This window comes from Phaethon aethereus (assembly GCF_964289735.1).
Source record: "Phaethon aethereus genome assembly, chromosome: 8".
Lineage (NCBI taxonomy): Eukaryota > Metazoa > Chordata > Aves > Phaethontiformes > Phaethontidae > Phaethon > Phaethon aethereus.
Window position 1 is genome coordinate 3,723,677 of NC_138584.1, and position 17,886 is coordinate 3,741,562.

The following is a 17,886-nucleotide window of genomic DNA, read 5'->3' on the forward strand; positions in this document are numbered from 1 at the left end:
AAACTGTAGGTGTGGGGAGATTAAATGCATTCCAACAGAGGTGAAACTAGTTAGCAGAAGACTGATTCAGATTTTAAAATAAACTGAACTTGAAACATAAGGTATTTTTGTGGAAGCAAAAATATCCAGGAAATGTTGTTACATGTTTCATAGTAATTACTGTGAGCAATCTCTATTGCCAAGCTTTTTTAATCTTTTGTAAAAGAAATAGGTTAGCAGTAAGTAAACCATTTGTATGACCACAGCATGAATACATACCCAAACTGCATTATAAACTTCATTTCAATGGCTGTGCTTTTTACTACCCTTTGTTTTGAAACTAAGAGACCTCTCCAGGGTGGGGCCGGAGTAGAAAAAGCAGTAATAGTAAGCTAATGTTACCTAATATTAAGAGTTACCAGCTTGAACATTTATTTAAGTGCTGAAAGAGTCCAAAACTATTAGTTCAATCATTAGTTCAGGCCAAACTGCATATTTACTATATTATCTAGACATCACAGGGGATCAGATTATGGAATCTGTTAGGATTCTTCTCTTGTACACATACACACACATATAGAGAAAGGGAGCGTCTATGTACGACTACATGCGTGTCTGCATGTACCGTACCTGTGATGGCAATATCCTCGTGCCAATTCTGTAGGTATCTTCTCTATGACAAATTCTGCATTTTGTATGACAAACTGCATAAGCATATGGCAACTAAACGTACCGCATACCTACACAAATTACTGCCTTCTTGCAACTACAGCACCTGACCATTAACCCATCTCTTCTGACACAGCAGAAAGAAGCACAGGTCGCGTGAGCTGGCGCGGAACCCGCCGCAAACATTGATATTTCAGTTTAAGAATGCCATGTTGCAGTTGAACTTAAATCCTTAGGCAACGGACAGAAATCAAAACACACACATAATTATGTGGAAGTATTGAGTCAGATTGCAAAATAAGTATAGCTTGCAAGTGAAGGGGAAAAAAAGATCAAAAAAATGTTGGGCTCTAAGATAAAGCAGAAATCGTCCACATTTACTGCCTGTTTTTTTTTTTTTTGCAGGGGCGGGGGGACGTTGTTGTTTAATGAACCATCACGAGTTAATAGCATACCTCTGATGTCTGTCCTGTTCCAACTCTATGGCCACCTGATGTTTGCTGAACAAGACAAGTGGTTTTGCACGAAGAAGAGCGCAAACCTCACGGTTTAAGTAAGTGTGCAAGAGTTCATTCACATTTTGTATGGTACAGGGAGCCAGCAGACCGAAAGCACAGCCAGAATCAATCTGAAGCACTCTATGGGAGGAATGCAAAAGCGTAAGATCTGACTTCCAAATGAAATATGTTATTGTTACTTATGAAACATTTCCAACAGCAGCACAATGGCTGCCGTGTCAAAACGCAAGACACCATCCCTGCCCTAAAGGCTTTCTACTCTAAAAATACAAAATGCACCACAGGTAGAGCCAGAGATTACTACAAACCAAGCAAACAGACACAAGGATGTGCAGGCATATCTTCATAATCATCTTCTTGTTGTATTTGCATATAATATTTAAACTGGCTTCCAAATGCACCTCAGCAGCATTTAGTTAACTAACCTCTTTTGCACTGAAGACAACAGTTAATCCTGAAGGGTGTAGTGGTTTGTCATTTGCATCCCAAGACCAACAAAGCTTTGAAACGTTACCAACCTCATCTAATAAGTTTTATCCAGGTGAATTCTATAAACAACTGAAAGACATTCTGCACTTCGTTCGAGTCAAAACAGAAAATATGATTCAATGTATGCAAGGTTTTATGCAAGTTTATGTGGTGCATCAATTACATATAGGAGGAAATAAAACCCGAGATAGCTCTTTAACATGTGATGGTCTAGTTCTGCTTTAGGATATATAGATATTCAGAAGTTTAGATGATTGATTTTTAAGAGTCAGGAGGAGTCGCTTGAGATCAGGAAGTCTAAGCTACTACATGAGACATATCACAAGTCTCCAGTTTGAAGCCCAATAGCTACGATGATTTGAACACATCTCAAAGCATTCCGTCATTCCATATTGTTCAATCATTCCAAGACCTTTCAATAGAAAATGCCACTTCATAAGAAAAACCTGTTGTTTTACTTGCACAAAGAGCCCATGGACTGCCTAGGAAGGAAGAATCAGTTGTTGACTGGGAGAAAGATTGAGCCTTCATAAGGAGGAAGGGAACTGTACAAAGTAGCTGAAGGGGTGGGAGGGGAAAAGAAAATAATCCTTTAAACTGCTTTCAGAACAAAAAGGTGGGAAGAACATAAGAGGAAAATAGGTGAAAGAATATAATATAACAACAGGATCACTCTGTGAAAGCATTTTGAATGCCTACACCTTGCTAGTGCCATTGTGGCCCGGTGGCAGCATTGCTGGTCGTAGTCTGCAGGCTGTGAGCTGGAGACCCACTCCAGTACAGCAACCCACCCCACAGGAGAGGCACTCCTCCACGTGCTGCGCAGCGCATGCCTGGGGTCCCGTTGGAAGGTTTTAGGAAGAAGGAGATAAGCTCTGGTCTCATCTAACAGCTTTTCTCTTCACAGAAGGGATTAGAAGAGCCAAGCCTCTGCATCTATAAGCAGCAGAATATATTTTCTCTAACAGTAAAGATTGTAGAACAGAGTCACAGGGCATATCAGGAGGATCTTGCTCTGCTACAGGACTTTTCTTGGGTGTCTGGCACAGTAGAGGAGTTTTCTGTTTCATAGGTTTGAGTCCTATACAGTCGTATATCAAAGCACAAGAGTTTTGCCTCTATCCTCCTCGGATCACTAAATCTCAAAACTAATAATAAGTATATTCCAGGTGAGAAAATTAACCCCCAGAAGATAAGTCGGTCACTTCAAGCCATGGGGTAAGTCATTAGCGAATGAATACTGAGCATGGGACTCCTGACTTGCTGTACTTTTCTAAATCCAGTATCACAATTGTCCTCACCTTGGTACGACAGGGCCATTATACATAATAATTCGTGTGCCCAATATCATGTGCATAAAACAGTTTATTCTTAGTGAAGGTTTCATGTTATTTTTGAGCCATGGGAAACAAGTGGAGCAGCAGCAGCTAAGGGACCACCACCAAGAGCTTCAGTGGTGTTTGCAGTATGCCATAACTTCTGCACAGATGCAGGGCTGAGCTAGAGAGAGGACTGCAAAAACTTGGACATAAATTGGTATTTGGACACAAATTGGTGGCAAAGAGGAACAAGTAAAAACTCCATCAGACTGTAACCCAAGTAGCCTGACAGAGCAAAAGGTTAATGACTTCTACCATGCAAAATGGCAGAAAGCTTCACACCTAAGGTGGAAGCTGCCAAAGTTTCATTTTGATTGCCCAAGCTGTTAAAGGGCAGCTACACTCTGATGGGCAACAGATGGCTTATGCAACTAGATGTAGAGAAATGTAAGAGGCCAGCAAGAAAGTCTGTTGAAAGTACTACCCTCAAAGGTCACACCATGGCACACAGATCAGAGAAAAGATCTGAAGGGTTAGAGTAGGCAGAACATTAAATCTTTCAGCACAACGCTTGGAAGCAGCAACAAAAAGCAAACAATACTGCAAAGTATAAATAAATGGTACCGAAGCAAGTCAAAGGACATTATTCTTCCACTGCATAAAAGGTCTGATGAGACCACATGTAGAGTACCATACTCTGTTCTAGCTGCCTTATTTTTAAAGAGGCTATTATGAAGTTGAATGGGGTAAAGCAAAGGGCAACCCACACTATTCCTACATTTGCAGAGTCTAAAACTGCAAGGATGCAAACTTTTGTTTTACACACACATGAAAAGGAGGATCTGAGCACCCAGAGTTCTCACTGACCAGGAGGAGGTCGCAGGACTGCTGGAAAACAGGCCCACAACAAACTCCCATATTATGTTGCAATATGGCCCTGACATCTTCTGGACATTAAAGTTCTCATGATTCTTTTTATGAGTGCCTGTGTTCAATTTTATTCTGCCTCGTTAAATATTTGCTGCAAACAAATTGAAACCAGAACTTTATAAACAGCAACACATAATAATTGTCATTTTAAACTAAACTAGAGGTTTTTCCCTCTGACAATGGCCAGATGCTATAGAGGAAGGTGAAGAAATAACACTCAAAACACACAGCATAACCATTCTAAAGGGAAAGACTCTTCTCAACTGCAGGAGGTGTTTGTTTTATACCTAAAAATCACAAAACGTTACATATCTTGTGTTTTAAATTTCATACAGTATTCATGCATTCGTTCTCATTATTTATACAAATGTCTAATCCCTTCTGAATCCTTCTAGTCTCAGCTGGACTCAATTACTTCTTCCAGCAGTGAGTCCTTCAGGTTAATTACATGCAATGTAAAATTACACATTTCTTTTCCCCTCCTTGCTTTCAAAACCACCAAATACTCCCTGGAGATAAAGCATCCCTTCTCCACTTGCTCGCTATATCCTCCTATTAATTGCCAGTATCAATCCTCAACCCTGCGAAGATTTAACAAATGCCCTTATTAAACCCACACATGAACCCTAGTTGCACCAAGACGCAAGTCCTCACCTTTTCAGTGTCTCCAGATGCCAACAATCCCTTCCCATCTGTGGATGCCTCTCCTAGTTCCCTTATCTTTGAGATGAGGGAACAAGCATTGGGAATGAGGTGCAACTGTAATCTCCTTAGGGGTATTTTCTAAGCCTCACTTCATTCCCCGCTTCCCCGCTACAGCTTAATATTTGAGCTTGCTTTCACAGCTGCTGTTGTACAGTGGGCAAATACTTTCACAGAACTCTGGACTCTCAGAAGTCCAGGTCTTCTCCCCAAGTGGTTTTAATTAATTCACTTCTGGTCCTAAATTGTTTCAATGTCCTGCTGTGCATTGTTAAGCAGCTGCTCCTTGAGGCATATATGCCACATGTGGAGAAGATACCCATGCGATAACACCATGAAGCCACTAAATAAATATTACCATGCAACTTTGACAGGTAATCTATCTCCCCCAGACCTTTTTCTAACACTTCAACATCTTCAGCAACCTCAAAAAAAATAGCCTTTTTAAAGTCACATTGTCCCAGAACACTTTTTTCTCCTCTTTCCCACCTCCCCAAATAAAGGGGAACTCTACCAACTCCCAGGCAACAGCACTGCTGCTGAGTTTTAAACCCCACCCAAATTGTACTTTTGTACTATGTTACATTACAACATATTTCACATAGTCTGTCTGGTGAAAATTTGTGACCATGCTTTGAAAGTTATTTGGATGAAAGATGCTGTAAGAATGCAAGATCATTATCATTTCACTTGGATATATTTTTACTTTCCTTCCGGTCCCTAAATTATTGGTGGCATGGTGCTGAACCAAACTACAGTGCAGCTGTATTCAGGTGCTAGCAGGAGTTTATTTTGGTCCAGGGTAGAGTGAATTCCATGAGCAGTAAAAGGATTTCTATGTCCAAAACACAGAATTCCTCACTATAGCTTTAAAAAATTATTAAAAAAAAAAAATTAACCAAACAAAAAAACACCCCTACATTCTCATAAATCTCAATAAATTTCTCATTCCAGAAGGTGTAAAAACATAACACAGACTTTATAGTTAGGTTCTAAATGTAAATCTACATGCCGGTGTACCACCCATGATGAACTACAAGTCACTTCTCAAAGCTTGTATGGCCACGGAACACGAAGAGAGAGCATTTTGGGGGTGAATCAAGGGCAAAAATAGTTCTGGGAGACTGCAGGGGCAAAGCATGATGACTCCCTGGAGATAACTACTGGTCAGCTGCTCAGCCCTTTAGGAAGGAGGTTTAGAAGTATCTGTGTTAGCCATGAGGAGATACAGAAAAGCATGCAAATAAAACATATCAAAGTCTCATCCCAGCATTCAAAGAATGGTCTGTCAACCCGGTCCACATCCACCAGATAAAAGCGGCTTTGCTGCTGTCTGAGCAATCTGCTAAGAATGTAAAATTCCAAATGCAAGAGGAACACTGTTTTTCTGGTGTTTTTTTTTTTAAAAAAAGAAAGGTCTTATGCATAAAGATAATGTTTTACAATCTCTGATACTATCTTCCTGGGGTGATAAACAACGCTAAAGACACCACAAACTTTTTGCCTCTGGTTTACAAGATACTACACACCAGCTACACACTGACAAGCAAGAACAGGGTTCACACTGAGATAGCATTCATTTACCCCTTTCACACATGGTAACCCCATTTTCTTCAAGGGGCTAAGCTATGATCTGATCTCTTTGTGCTCGTTTCGTCACACAGCCGTACCCCCTTACAGTGCTGGCTATAGGAAGCTATACATTTAGAAAATAGATTCCTACAGCAGTAGTAAAAGATGCAAGTTCAAAGCATGCATTTAAACACTGTCACTAAACATATTTTTAATTAGCTTTACCAAGGCTAAATTTAAATCCAAGCGTGACTAACATGCTCGCAATGCTCCAGCTTGTTTCTTAAATGAAAACATCAAAACCAAAACTGTAAAACTAATGGTTTCTCCAAGGCTATTCTCTTTACAGCATCTCAGTCCAGTTCATATGCTATTTCTCCCAGGCTTTCCGATGACACATAGCCACATTCCTTGCCAAAACTTCTTTAACCCAACAAGTGACCTAGATCTTCTAGCATTCAGAAGGAAAATGCCAGTTTCTTTGCAGAGCAAACTGATTTTTTTTGTTATCCTTTTCATTTATTTCTTCTTGAAAAAGCAAGCAAGATAACATTCAGTGATCTTAGCAGCAGGACAGTTAAGATGCTACAATTTAGGGAGAACCTCTACCATCCAAGAAGCATAGTTTACAGACAGGCATCCCGGTTATCGGAAGAATTCCCAGTGGAGACTAATTATAGTACAGGATGTCATTATATTCCTACATGTCGCAGGTAAACTGAAAGTATGCCAAACGCAAGTTTTCATACATAAGCAGAATGGCTGTGAGATTTCCAAAATGCAGTCACACACAACCAGTGCAAAACCAGAACAGTGCAGTCTCCAGCAACATTTGCTCAAGAGGCCTCCCTCACCTCTTGCTATCCCACTGAATATAATGATCATTAGCGAGACGAGAGATGCCTCTGCACAGCCCTGTAGGAAGGGAGGCTGCCTATGTGTCTCTCCCCAGTTCCGTGTGGCCTCGCAGAAGTATCCTACAGCCTCAACTCAGTGTTAATAACACCACAAGATTAAAGCACGGCCACCCTGTCACTCTTTGACAGCTTGGAATGGGAGGTTTTAAACTCAACTGAGAGCATGACACCATGCTACAGAGCCAGTTACCCTTCTAATTATGCATTTTTTATTTGGAACCGGGAAAGTAAAAGACAGTAATCTTTCAGGCTTCCATTTTCAAACTCATAATAAGCTCAGGTTTCATTTTTGAGTGTCTGCTCCACACACAGCCTCTATTACCCAGCTTATGACCGCATCGAAGAGTGCTGCTTGGAATATCCCTGGAGCAGAGATCTAGGCTTGAACCAGGAAGCAAGGAGAAAAATATTTCATAAAGCAGTCATTAATAAGGGCTACAATGCTATGGTGCTATTATGCCCACAACAGAAGGAAAGGACAGGAGGAAAGAGTCTACTCAAAACCAAAAGGCAAGTTGAATGAGATGCCAAAGCCTTCTTTTTGATAACTATGTACCTGTCTACAGGTAAAATTATTTTGTTCCTTCTAAAATCTCCTATATAGCTTCTTCATGGGTCTCCAGCAGTTGACAGGCACCTTACACCATGCAAAATCAATGAGAGCACACACCATCTTTCTTTCTTCTCTATCTCCAAGACAGTTCCTTGGAGAAAACGGCATTCAGAGCGGACAATAGTGCAACCCAGTTTCTGTAGGGAGCCTGTCAGCTCCTTGGGAACTGCTTTTCTGCTTTTGCCAAACATACGGTCAGAACTACACCCTGGCCTTGGTCTGGGCGGTCGGGACAGGCTGCAGGAACCTGATTCCAAAGAGTCTGATTTAGCCAAAAGGGACCAACATATGCTATAAATCAAGAGACAAAATAGCAAGCTGCAGCAAGGACAAAGATCAGCCAAGTCCTTGCCTGCTGGTTGCACAGGAAACTACACGTGACCAGAACATCTGGGACCTAAGAGTAAGATAAAAAAGAAATCACAGAGCTGGCTCAGAAGGGCATATGGGAGGGCAGGAGCAGCCTCAGAGAAAGTTTGAGGTTTTGCATGTTCCAAAATTGTTGATGGTTCCAGGCACCATTTAAAAAATCTCAACCCATATTTAGGAGGTCAGTGTTGGAAAGAAAAAAATCCAAAGTAAAACTTCTTTTCTGACATATTAAGTCAAAGTGAAGGTTATGTCCTAGGTCCTAACTGGGATACAGATTAGTTAGAAGTTTTTGTAATGTTTTTCTGACTGAACTCTCCAACACAAGCTTCCTGCCAATGTATGTGACTGCAGAGGTGTTTAGAAGCCAAACTTGTGGTCACATGCAGTGTGCCGTGCAAGACAACAATTCAAAATTCATTTTTAAAACACCATAAAATTCTCAGAAACAGTAGTTATCAAATAATATCAGTGTTAAAGAAAAACAAAAATATTTAATGATAGACTTGGTACTTTTCACCTCTTGCCCTTTTAGAATTTTGAAGGTATTTAAAGCAACCTTCTACAGCAGTTTGTTTATCATTTTGGAAGAACCTGTTCTGCTCTACACCCAATGCTATAGCATTAAAAACAACTTGAGACAACTAATGTTTGAATCAACCCCTGACTGAACAAGCCCTAGAGCCAGTTCAGCTGTGGCCAAAAAAAGAAAGCAGAAGGAGAAAAAAAAAAAAAAAATCTAAAATCCACTCTAGACATGTAACCAATGGCTAACTAAAACAGGCAGCACTGTCCATGAAGGACCATAGTATTTCTCTGTTATCTGGATATTTAAGACTCAAAGGAAGAGCAGTCTGTATCATCCATCAGTACAGCAAGGAACTTGATGTTTGAGGACTGGATCTGGAAGCTTAGTAATCATTTAAGATGTGGAGATACAGTCTCCGTAGGGCTTCCCCAGTGCAGAGGCGCCTGGGGAACTCCTGTTCCTGGCTGCGTTTCCTGTGACCCGCCCCAGTAAAAACTCCAGAGGCAGAGTGCCGGTCTCTTCCTCACCCCTTCCCGGGTAAAGGACTCTGATAGGAAAAATATTTGCAAGCATTAGGCAACCCCTCCTGTCTCAAAGACTCATTCCTCACTGCTTCCCTCAGATTCCTCGAGGGCTGGACGTCGGTCACCTACACCTCCCTAACCCCTGGAAGGGTGAGATAAAGCACTCCAGCGGTTAGCGGGGGGGGGGGGGGGGGGGGGCGGTCTACAAAAGTCACTTCACAGCATTTTAAACGCTCTTGTTTGCCTTTTCATTTTGTAATCTTCTTGTCCATCTGCCCATGCCACACCCATGCCTTTCACCACTCATTTTCCGCGGCACTGCGTCTGCTCTACTCTTACACCATTGTTCCCCCTCCTCCAATTCCACACCAACATTTTCTAACACCTCTCTGCTGCTTTTCTGCATCCAATTCTCCATATTCTGCTTCCCAGTGCGTATTCAGACATCACCACAAACAAGGCACTCACTGAATCCATCTTCCCCACTGTACTGCTCACTCCCACCTGCCCTTCTTTCAATCTAAAATTTGACAGTGACCTCCTCTTCGCATGCTGGTCTGTCCAGCAGCAGGAGAGACCAGCACCACAGCCTACCTTGAATTAACCAAGGCTTTACAGCCATACCTTTTCCTCATCAGCCTGGATAAGACTATGGGGCACAACTACCACAAAGTAGTTGCTTCCAAACGTTCCCCTCCGCAGTCTGTCTTCTCCAGACTCTCCTCTCATCTTCATGTCTTACACACAACCAACTCCACACAATCAACTTCCCTCTCTCTGATTATACACATGGAGCTCTCTTCTTCTCTTGTCACAAACTCCCACATTTTTCCGTTGAAAAAGCACAACTTCCATATCAATGATCTACCTCAATCCGCTGTTACGCTGCACACTTCCTTGCTCTTATATTTCCACTTGGCTTGGAAATGTACAGTTGGAGGATGCTGTGTTCTGCTACCAAAGTAAATCATGTTATAATCCTCTTCAACTGATCCAGTTCCAGAGTTGATGCTGTTGGGTTCTTTGCTTCCGTCACTCTTGCTGGAGTGCCATTCCACTGTCTCATTGCTCTGATGATTTGAAACTTTATTCTAACAATTTATACACCAGTCTATAGCTAGTGTGAATGGTTATTTTCCCACCCTTGTGCTTACTTCATGATTTTTTTATAGGTATTGAACATATACTCCCTGAATCTTCATTTTGTTTACCTAACTAAGCTATAGTCTTCAGATTATAATCAGACATATTCATCATTTTCTTGATGATCCCAAGAGTCCTCTCCTGTCTCCCTTCCAATTTAAATCAACTTTCTCAAAAACGGCCAGAATTAGAGACTGTGAGCCAGGACTCTCTACAAAGGGGGTTCATGCTTCCTATCTCTGCTATCAATAACATAAAACAACTGAGCTGGTGGCTCACATTATCCTGTGGTTGACTAATACACACAAAGTTGGAAGGGACACAGACAAAAAAATATCATCCTATATCAGAAATTATTTTAATTCATTCACAAACACACCTTCATTTTCTGTGTTACTTAATTTCAACCCACTTGTGTTATAGCAACCCTGAATGTCAGCCTGTAGGATACTTCCATCCTCCAGGGTTTTCTTCCTCTGCCAGACCATCAGATTTTGTCAGCATGCTTCTGCTTTTATGTCACTGACCCTAATGAACATGTGACAGCAGTTCAGTTGCAGGACTGACCCACATAGAGCTCCCGTAGGCACCTGTCTCCAGATCAACAATCCCTCTTTCCGCTTGAGATGTGGCAGCGGATCTTCCTCAACAGATCCTCCAAAATAATTTATAATTCCCAAGTCTCTCCAGAGACTAATTTTTTTGAGTTATTTCAAGAGTAGATTTTCAAACAAACAGATTAAACCCACAGCCTTTTTAAATACAGAAGATCGTTATCTTCATGAGACAAGTATCTCCTACCTACCTAGATCATACTTCCCCCACCCCAAATAAAGCACCACATTTACTGTTCTCCAGTCATAAAATGGCATTTCTGACTTGATAGATGAATTAAAACTCCTTGCTGCTCAATTATCATTTCATACACCAGCTCCTTTGTAGTTCTGGGCTAGACACTACCAGCTGCCCAGCATGGGCACATTCAGCCCTTAGGCAGAGACTAAACTTGAAGACATGTGAAAGCCCGGTATGCCATCATTACCACCAACCTCCAGGTTGACCTTTGTCATTTTTATAGAAAATAAGCAAAAAATTATTTAGGTTTTTGTGTTATATGTAAATTAACTTTAATTCCTCTCTCATTCTCCCTGTGAAGCAGACTTACTATTTTGCTGTTCTTACATGGCTGACAAACCTTTAATGATTTGTTTTCATTTGTTTTGTAAGGCTTGACTTTTGGCAGTTCTTATTTTAACTCTTTGATACAGCTTTGTCTGCTGACAAGAGTTCTTCTCCATTTGTCAAAACCTAATTCCTAAAAAAATTCTTTTTTAGATGGTTATTCCTGCACCCTCCTCTGAAAGGTGGGGGTTTTTTCCCCCTTGTCCAGACCAGAAGTCAAGGCAGCATTTGCAGTTCTGACTCTCAAACTTTCAAGCTCACATGTTCAATTGTCTGAACTAACTACACCACTTGACTTTACCAAATACTTCCCACAGTTTCCAACTGTGCCACTGTAAAGCTAAGCATCCCACAGACCTACTCTACTTACCTTTCTACAGAATTTAATTCTTTCCTGAAAACAAATTTACGGTAAACCCCACCAACACAGCATCGTCCCTTATTGGATCAGTCATATTTGATGAAGGAATCAACTGGCAATAGTATCTACTGCCTTGTTTCAGTTTTTGGCAGTTGCCAAGAACATCTATCCAGGTAGCCTTAAACCACCCCCTCACTTGCCTCTTTGCTATTTATATGGTCAACCATTTTCTTCCTGCCTTATTGTCTTACACCGTTCATTCTTTTCTCTTTCCATCACTGTGAGGCTCATTCTGCTAGACCCTAGCCCTGGTGCATCTTCAGTGTATGCATCCACTGGCATCTGGCACAAACACAACCACCAGGCTAATTACCTTCACTAGAAAGGCCTTTTTTCTTTCCCCTCTTTCTTCAATTTTGTCCACTGAGCAATTTCAGCATTTTGATTTAATCTCATTCCACACCTACAGTCCCAGCTCCTCAAATTCTCCAGCCCTTGTTCCTCTTGCCAAAGGATCCCTTGAACAAATCTCATTTCTAGCATGTGACAAGTGTGGAAGTTTCTTTCCTGCGGTCCTCCTCTAATCCTTTCACTTGTGCAGCAGATCCCATCCCGTCTCATACTCCTTTCTCTTGTACTTTTTGCCTCCCATAGACCCATCACTCTCCTAGTCAAAATTTCTTTCAGTCTCTCACCTCAAACATTCCCCCATCTCTCCACTTCTCTACCTGTTGTTTTTTCCTTTCTCTTTCAACTAACTGTTTACTTTTCAGTTTAGTGTTTACAGTAAGTCACTGATGAGTTCACCTCTTCCAATGCCATTCATACTCCCTCAGCATACTACTGCTGGCAACAGAAATTCAGGTGTTTAGCAGATGATCTACTTTTACAGCCACTTCCTTACTGTTCTAACTGCTTCTGGCTACGGTATGATTCAGCTGGTCTCTGTTTCATTTCATGGGTACTTGACTGTCAGTTCAAGATCAAAAAACCCCACAGAACTCTAAACTTTTAACTTGTCTTTTCTGCTTTGTTGTCTTTTCTTCATGGACAACAGCACCATCCTGTTTGACACATTGGATGCCAGCCTCCCTACGGGCTGTCTTTACATCCTCAGAGGTAAGCTGAACCTCATTTTTCAGGTTTTTTGTGTCACAGTTTTAAGATACAACCTTCTCTTTCTAGCCGAGTCATTAAAATTCCTTGTTGCACTCTCAAACCTTCTATTCCAGTTACCGATACGCCTTTTTCTGTAGCATGATGTAGCACCATTCATGATGATGCTGAATGTCCACTCAGAATACTGTTGCAGAAAGCATTCTTTTCATCCCCTCTTTTGAGCATGCCATCTACCTACGCAAATCGCTTCTTCCCCATCCTTCTCTCTCACAAAAAAAGTTAGGTCAGGTGTCTCAGTTTTCATGACCTTCATGGCTTGTTCCCAATCTCCACATCATCTCTCTCAAGATTCTGGAGACCACCCAAAGTCTATTCTGGAGACACCAACACTCACTGCGTTTTCAAAAAAAATGCCTTCATGCTTTCTCGTGTTGAAACTGTCATGTTTGGGAGGGATTCTCTCTCAACGTCTCCAAAAGTTACGTTTGACTTTTGAAGCTTTGTTAAGACTCTCCGTTGCCTTGATGTCCACAAATAACTTGAGAGAAATCAGTGTCGCAAAATTGATACCACTGCCTTGGATACTAGTCATCCGCTGAGGCAACAAGCCTCATTTAGTCTGTAACTTCTTTTTAGTCAGGATAGTGCTTTTGTGCAGCGTCTATCACAATACTGAGCTACTACTAGGGTTTTTAACATTTCATAATACCGTAGCGCCTAAAGTCTTCAGCTTCACTAACTATTTAGTGACTAAGGATTTAGTGACAAAAACAGTAGCTATTATTGGCATCCTTTGATGTCTAATATTACATTTAAAGCTAAGAAATTTGGTGTTTATCCAAAAGCTTCACACTTTTGAACGTTATGGAACTGCTGATCACCGTGTAAGTCACAGCCTGTTTGTCTTTTTCTTTTATTAATTGTAGAAGTTTGAAACACGAGAAAGACAAGACATTCTGTATTTAAATAGGCAAGCATTTACAGTGCTTAAACTGTAAACTTATGATTGGCTTTTAAACAGACCATTGTCTCATAACAGGGCCAAGCATGCAAGAAGCCTAGACAGGTTCTTAGGATAGAGAATTTTAAGAAAGGTTTATTAGACTTCTGGAAACAAAAAAAGATCTAGGTTCATTCACTTACTGGTACCTGTACAAGAATGTATTTAAGCAAAATTTCAAGCTTCTCAGTAATTAAAGGAATTGGTAATAAAGCGCAACACACTCAGAATAAATAAGTCCTTTTATATTCCTTTTGACACAGGTCCTATGAAATTTTCAGTTAGATGTCTGCATTTCTCTCAGACACATCAGATACTTTACCATCTAACACTTCTCAGCTGAAAAGCCTCCAAATCACTTTACAAACGCAACATCACTATGAACTAACCACTCTGGAGCAGCTGGATCAAACCCCTGCTCTGATACCACACAATAGTTAATAGCCACATGCAACATCGAGGTTTTAAGAGACTCGGGCTTTTCAAATCGGAGGGAACTTGACCTGAACCGATAAACCAGGAGAAGCTCAGTGCCTCAGAGAAGGTCAAACTGCTAAGTAGACCTTTACAGGACACAAACTGACATTGGAAAAGTTACTTTTTAAAAAGTAAAGCCATGCATGCATATAATCAGTAAAAGAGTTACTATATTGGTTACAAGGAAGGTTCAATATTTGCTGATGTACAAATAGGTTGTTCCCACACTCTTCAGTTGACCTTGAGTCTTCAACCTAAGCCTGACTTACAGCCCCATCAAAAAAATTAAGACCAACATTGATAAATCCAACAGCTTATTAATTTGGTGCTATGAATTTCAAAGCATAGGAAAAAATAGCATCATAAAACCCTATAAGCTCCAGATTAAAAAAAAAAAGTCACCTGATGACAATTATAAGAGACAATTACACTCTTCAAGGCAAAACTGCTGGGGGGGGCTTTTCATAAATAATGGGTTAGAGGCTATTTATTGACTTTAGGGCCACAGTAATGCCATTAATAAAACAAGACCACAAAAAGAGCTTAAAATATTTTATGTTCTGAAGAGCTTAAGGGAAACAAACAGTCCATATGTTTAAAAATATTTTTAAATAATATGCATGAGATTTTTTTTTTGCTCATGAAAGATGCCAGCCTGGAAGCTGAAGTCACCAATTTATGCCCAGAAGAGGTGCAGACTTCTGACACACTGCCTCCTTCCCCACAAACAGGGCTCGATTCTGACCTGGAAAAAACTAACAATCACCACAGAAAGCTAAAAGTCCCTTCCATGGCCTTGCAGTTCCTTGTCCTCCTATTAAGATCAGCACCATCAGCTGTGGTGACGATCTCAGGAACAGATACACACTCTTTCTTTCAGAATATGACCGAGACCTGGCAAACTCCTTCTACATACAAGGAACAACATAGCCAAAACAGAAAAAAAATGCTACTTTTCTGAAGTATGTTTATGGGACACAGACACATTCAGTATTATCTCCACCTCTTACACAAAACCACCAGCTGGGAAATTTACAGGAGCTCAAAAATACTTTCTAATATTTTTCCTGGTAAAAACAGGAGGCAGAGATGGGAAATCTGCCACTCAGAGGAAGCAGATTTGAAATTATCTGTTCTGATTAGAACTCTGTGTACTTCTTAGAAACATGGGAAGGGAAGAGTCTCAGCACTATCTGCATGCAGGACGGAATTCACTTATTTTTCTTGACTTGTGGCTTCAGCGCTGTATTGCTTTATGTCATGGAACCTCGCAAGAAAATTATTTAAGTCTCAGGCCAGTTTTAAAAGTCTTTAAAATACCAACCTGGATACTACATCAAGCCGAGTTCTTCTGTTATTGCCTTTGATCCCAAAGAAAATATATAAACATAACAAAATAATGTCAAAGTTATAGCCACCTCCTGAAGATCTGGCTCAAAACTGCCACAGCTGCACCGATTGCAATGAAGTGAGGACATTTTATATCAGCTGGGGACTTGGCCTGACAAAGGTGAAGGCACTCAGCAGCATGCCAAATTGAGTGCCTGTGCATTTAAGCTCATTTTACTTACCACTAAAGCCTTCATGCTTTGAAATACACCTTTGAAAAACGGTACAGAGCTGTAATTCTTGCAGAAATGCAGACAACTAATTTCTCATCCGGCTAAGAAAGCAATATGAAAATAAGACCCAAACCTATATTCACTTAAGTTTTGAGGAAGTTTCTGCTAACTTTTCAGAGATCATCGTTAGTCAAAATACCGTGGCTATTTGTTTGGGAGACCTGAGATAGGTTCCTAACAGCAGAAACGAGCTATAGCCCAGTCTGAAATAACTGTTTAAACATTCAACTTTCCAGGCCATAAGCTAAGATCCTTATTTCTGCACCAAGTATCATAGGACCCATGACCACAACTGGACAAATTTTTTTTTACACGTCAAGAAAAGAGGAAGAGTCAACACACGGAGACAGTCATTTCAGATGACCCAGACAGACAACTTCAGTGTTTTGTGTTTTTTTCTAAATAGTGAGAACAGTCACTGCTAAAAGTTAATATCATAACAATTCATGTGGAATTTCGCTCCCTAGAGTGGGCTCCAAAGTCCATGAGCAGCCTTCCAAAATGCCACCACGCCAGTCTTACTTACCCCTAGCCATCTTGCTCCTTTGTTGGCAGCCTGCTGAATCTGCACTCTTTTCAGGGTGACGTGGTAAACAGCTCCTTCTTCTACCTCTTCACCCCAGTCCTGAATTGTGCTCTGCCAGGAAAAGGGGAAAGAAAGAAAAGTGAGAGAGAAAGGAACATTTTCCCTCTTCTGCTCACCACAATCCATACCAGGTGCTCTACTGCTTCACGCAGAGCTGAGGGCAGAAGATGGGCTGCACAAAGTAAATACAACAATCAAAGCAATACGGGATACTTTCAGATTGAGGGAACACTGAAGGTATTCTTGGCAAGCCGTCCTTTCCTGTGGTATCAAGATACCCTGACTTTCCATTTAACTATTTTTCCTAGACTAGCACATATTTTAAATAGCTGTATAAAGTCTTTTCTAAGGAAATAGTTTGGTTTTGATTAGCAGTCTTCTCTTCCCTCTCCCTCCCCCTCCCCCCTTTTCTAAAGCAATTAATCTCTTTGGCCTTTCATTTATGGAAGGAATTGCACTTTTAAAAACTGTTGAATTACTTAGGCAGACAGCCTTTAAACTTTGAAGCTAACAAGCATTTAAAATACAGCAACCCTTTATTTCTTTTGACAGGAGGGATCTAAAGCGCTTGTGGTTTGCTTTTCCAAAACCTATTCTTTCAAGCTACAAAAAAAAAAAAAACCAACAGACAACTTCACAGACTCGAGGCTTTAAAATTCACAAATAATAGAAAGTGGATGAAAAAAAAAAGTGCAACGTCTTCCAAACTTTAACCGAACATGTGCTGCAATGACTCCTCATTTCCTAGATTATTAACCGTACAAAAGAGCGCAAGCCGCTGCAGCGCGGACAGAAAACACGCATCTGAGTTCCTCCAAGGGGACTCCTCCAACTCCCCTCTCCGGAGCGCTCCCCTCGCCCTCCCCGCGTGGGGCACACGCACACCCGGCCACTCGCGAAGAGCAGCGTCGTGGGGGAGAGCGGGGCAGGCTGCGGGAAGCAGCGGGCGGCCACCCGGCGGGCAGTGGAAGCAGGGGACGGGGACACCCACTCACCATTTTAGCTTTCCACAGCAATTTCATTCTCGGTGCCTTGCCGGGCGCCTCGACGGGGCACGCCGCCGCCGCTCCGCCCTGTCAGCGGCCGCCGCCGCCGCGGGCCGGGCCGGGCCGGGCCGAGCCGTGCGGCCCCTCGGCTCCGCGGCGCGGGAGGGCGGGCGGCCGCGCCAGGCCCCGCCTCGGCCCGGCCCCGGCCCCGCCGAGGGGCTTCCTGTTTACCGCGGGCAGCCGCGGCCGAGGGGTCGCGGCGGGGCTCGGCCGTCGCTGC

The 17,886-nt window shown here is 41.7% G+C and overlaps 1 protein-coding gene across 2 annotated transcripts in view; it reads right to left on the reverse strand.

Moving 5' to 3' along the window:
• Nucleotides 1-17,642, reverse strand: part of RGL1 (ral guanine nucleotide dissociation stimulator like 1) — a gene marked incomplete at its 5' end in the record, with an annotated part of 79,503 nt that extends 61,861 nt beyond the window's left edge. For both annotated transcript variants that reach the window (XM_082002902.1, XM_082002901.1), the window contains 2 exons: nucleotides 16,561-16,671; nucleotides 17,616-17,642. In XM_082002902.1, coding sequence (XP_081859028.1) covers nucleotides 16,561-16,671; nucleotides 17,616-17,642 — 138 coding nt within the window. The remainder of the gene's footprint in view (nucleotides 1-16,560; nucleotides 16,672-17,615) is intronic.
• Nucleotides 17,643-17,886: the final 244 nt, after the last annotated feature.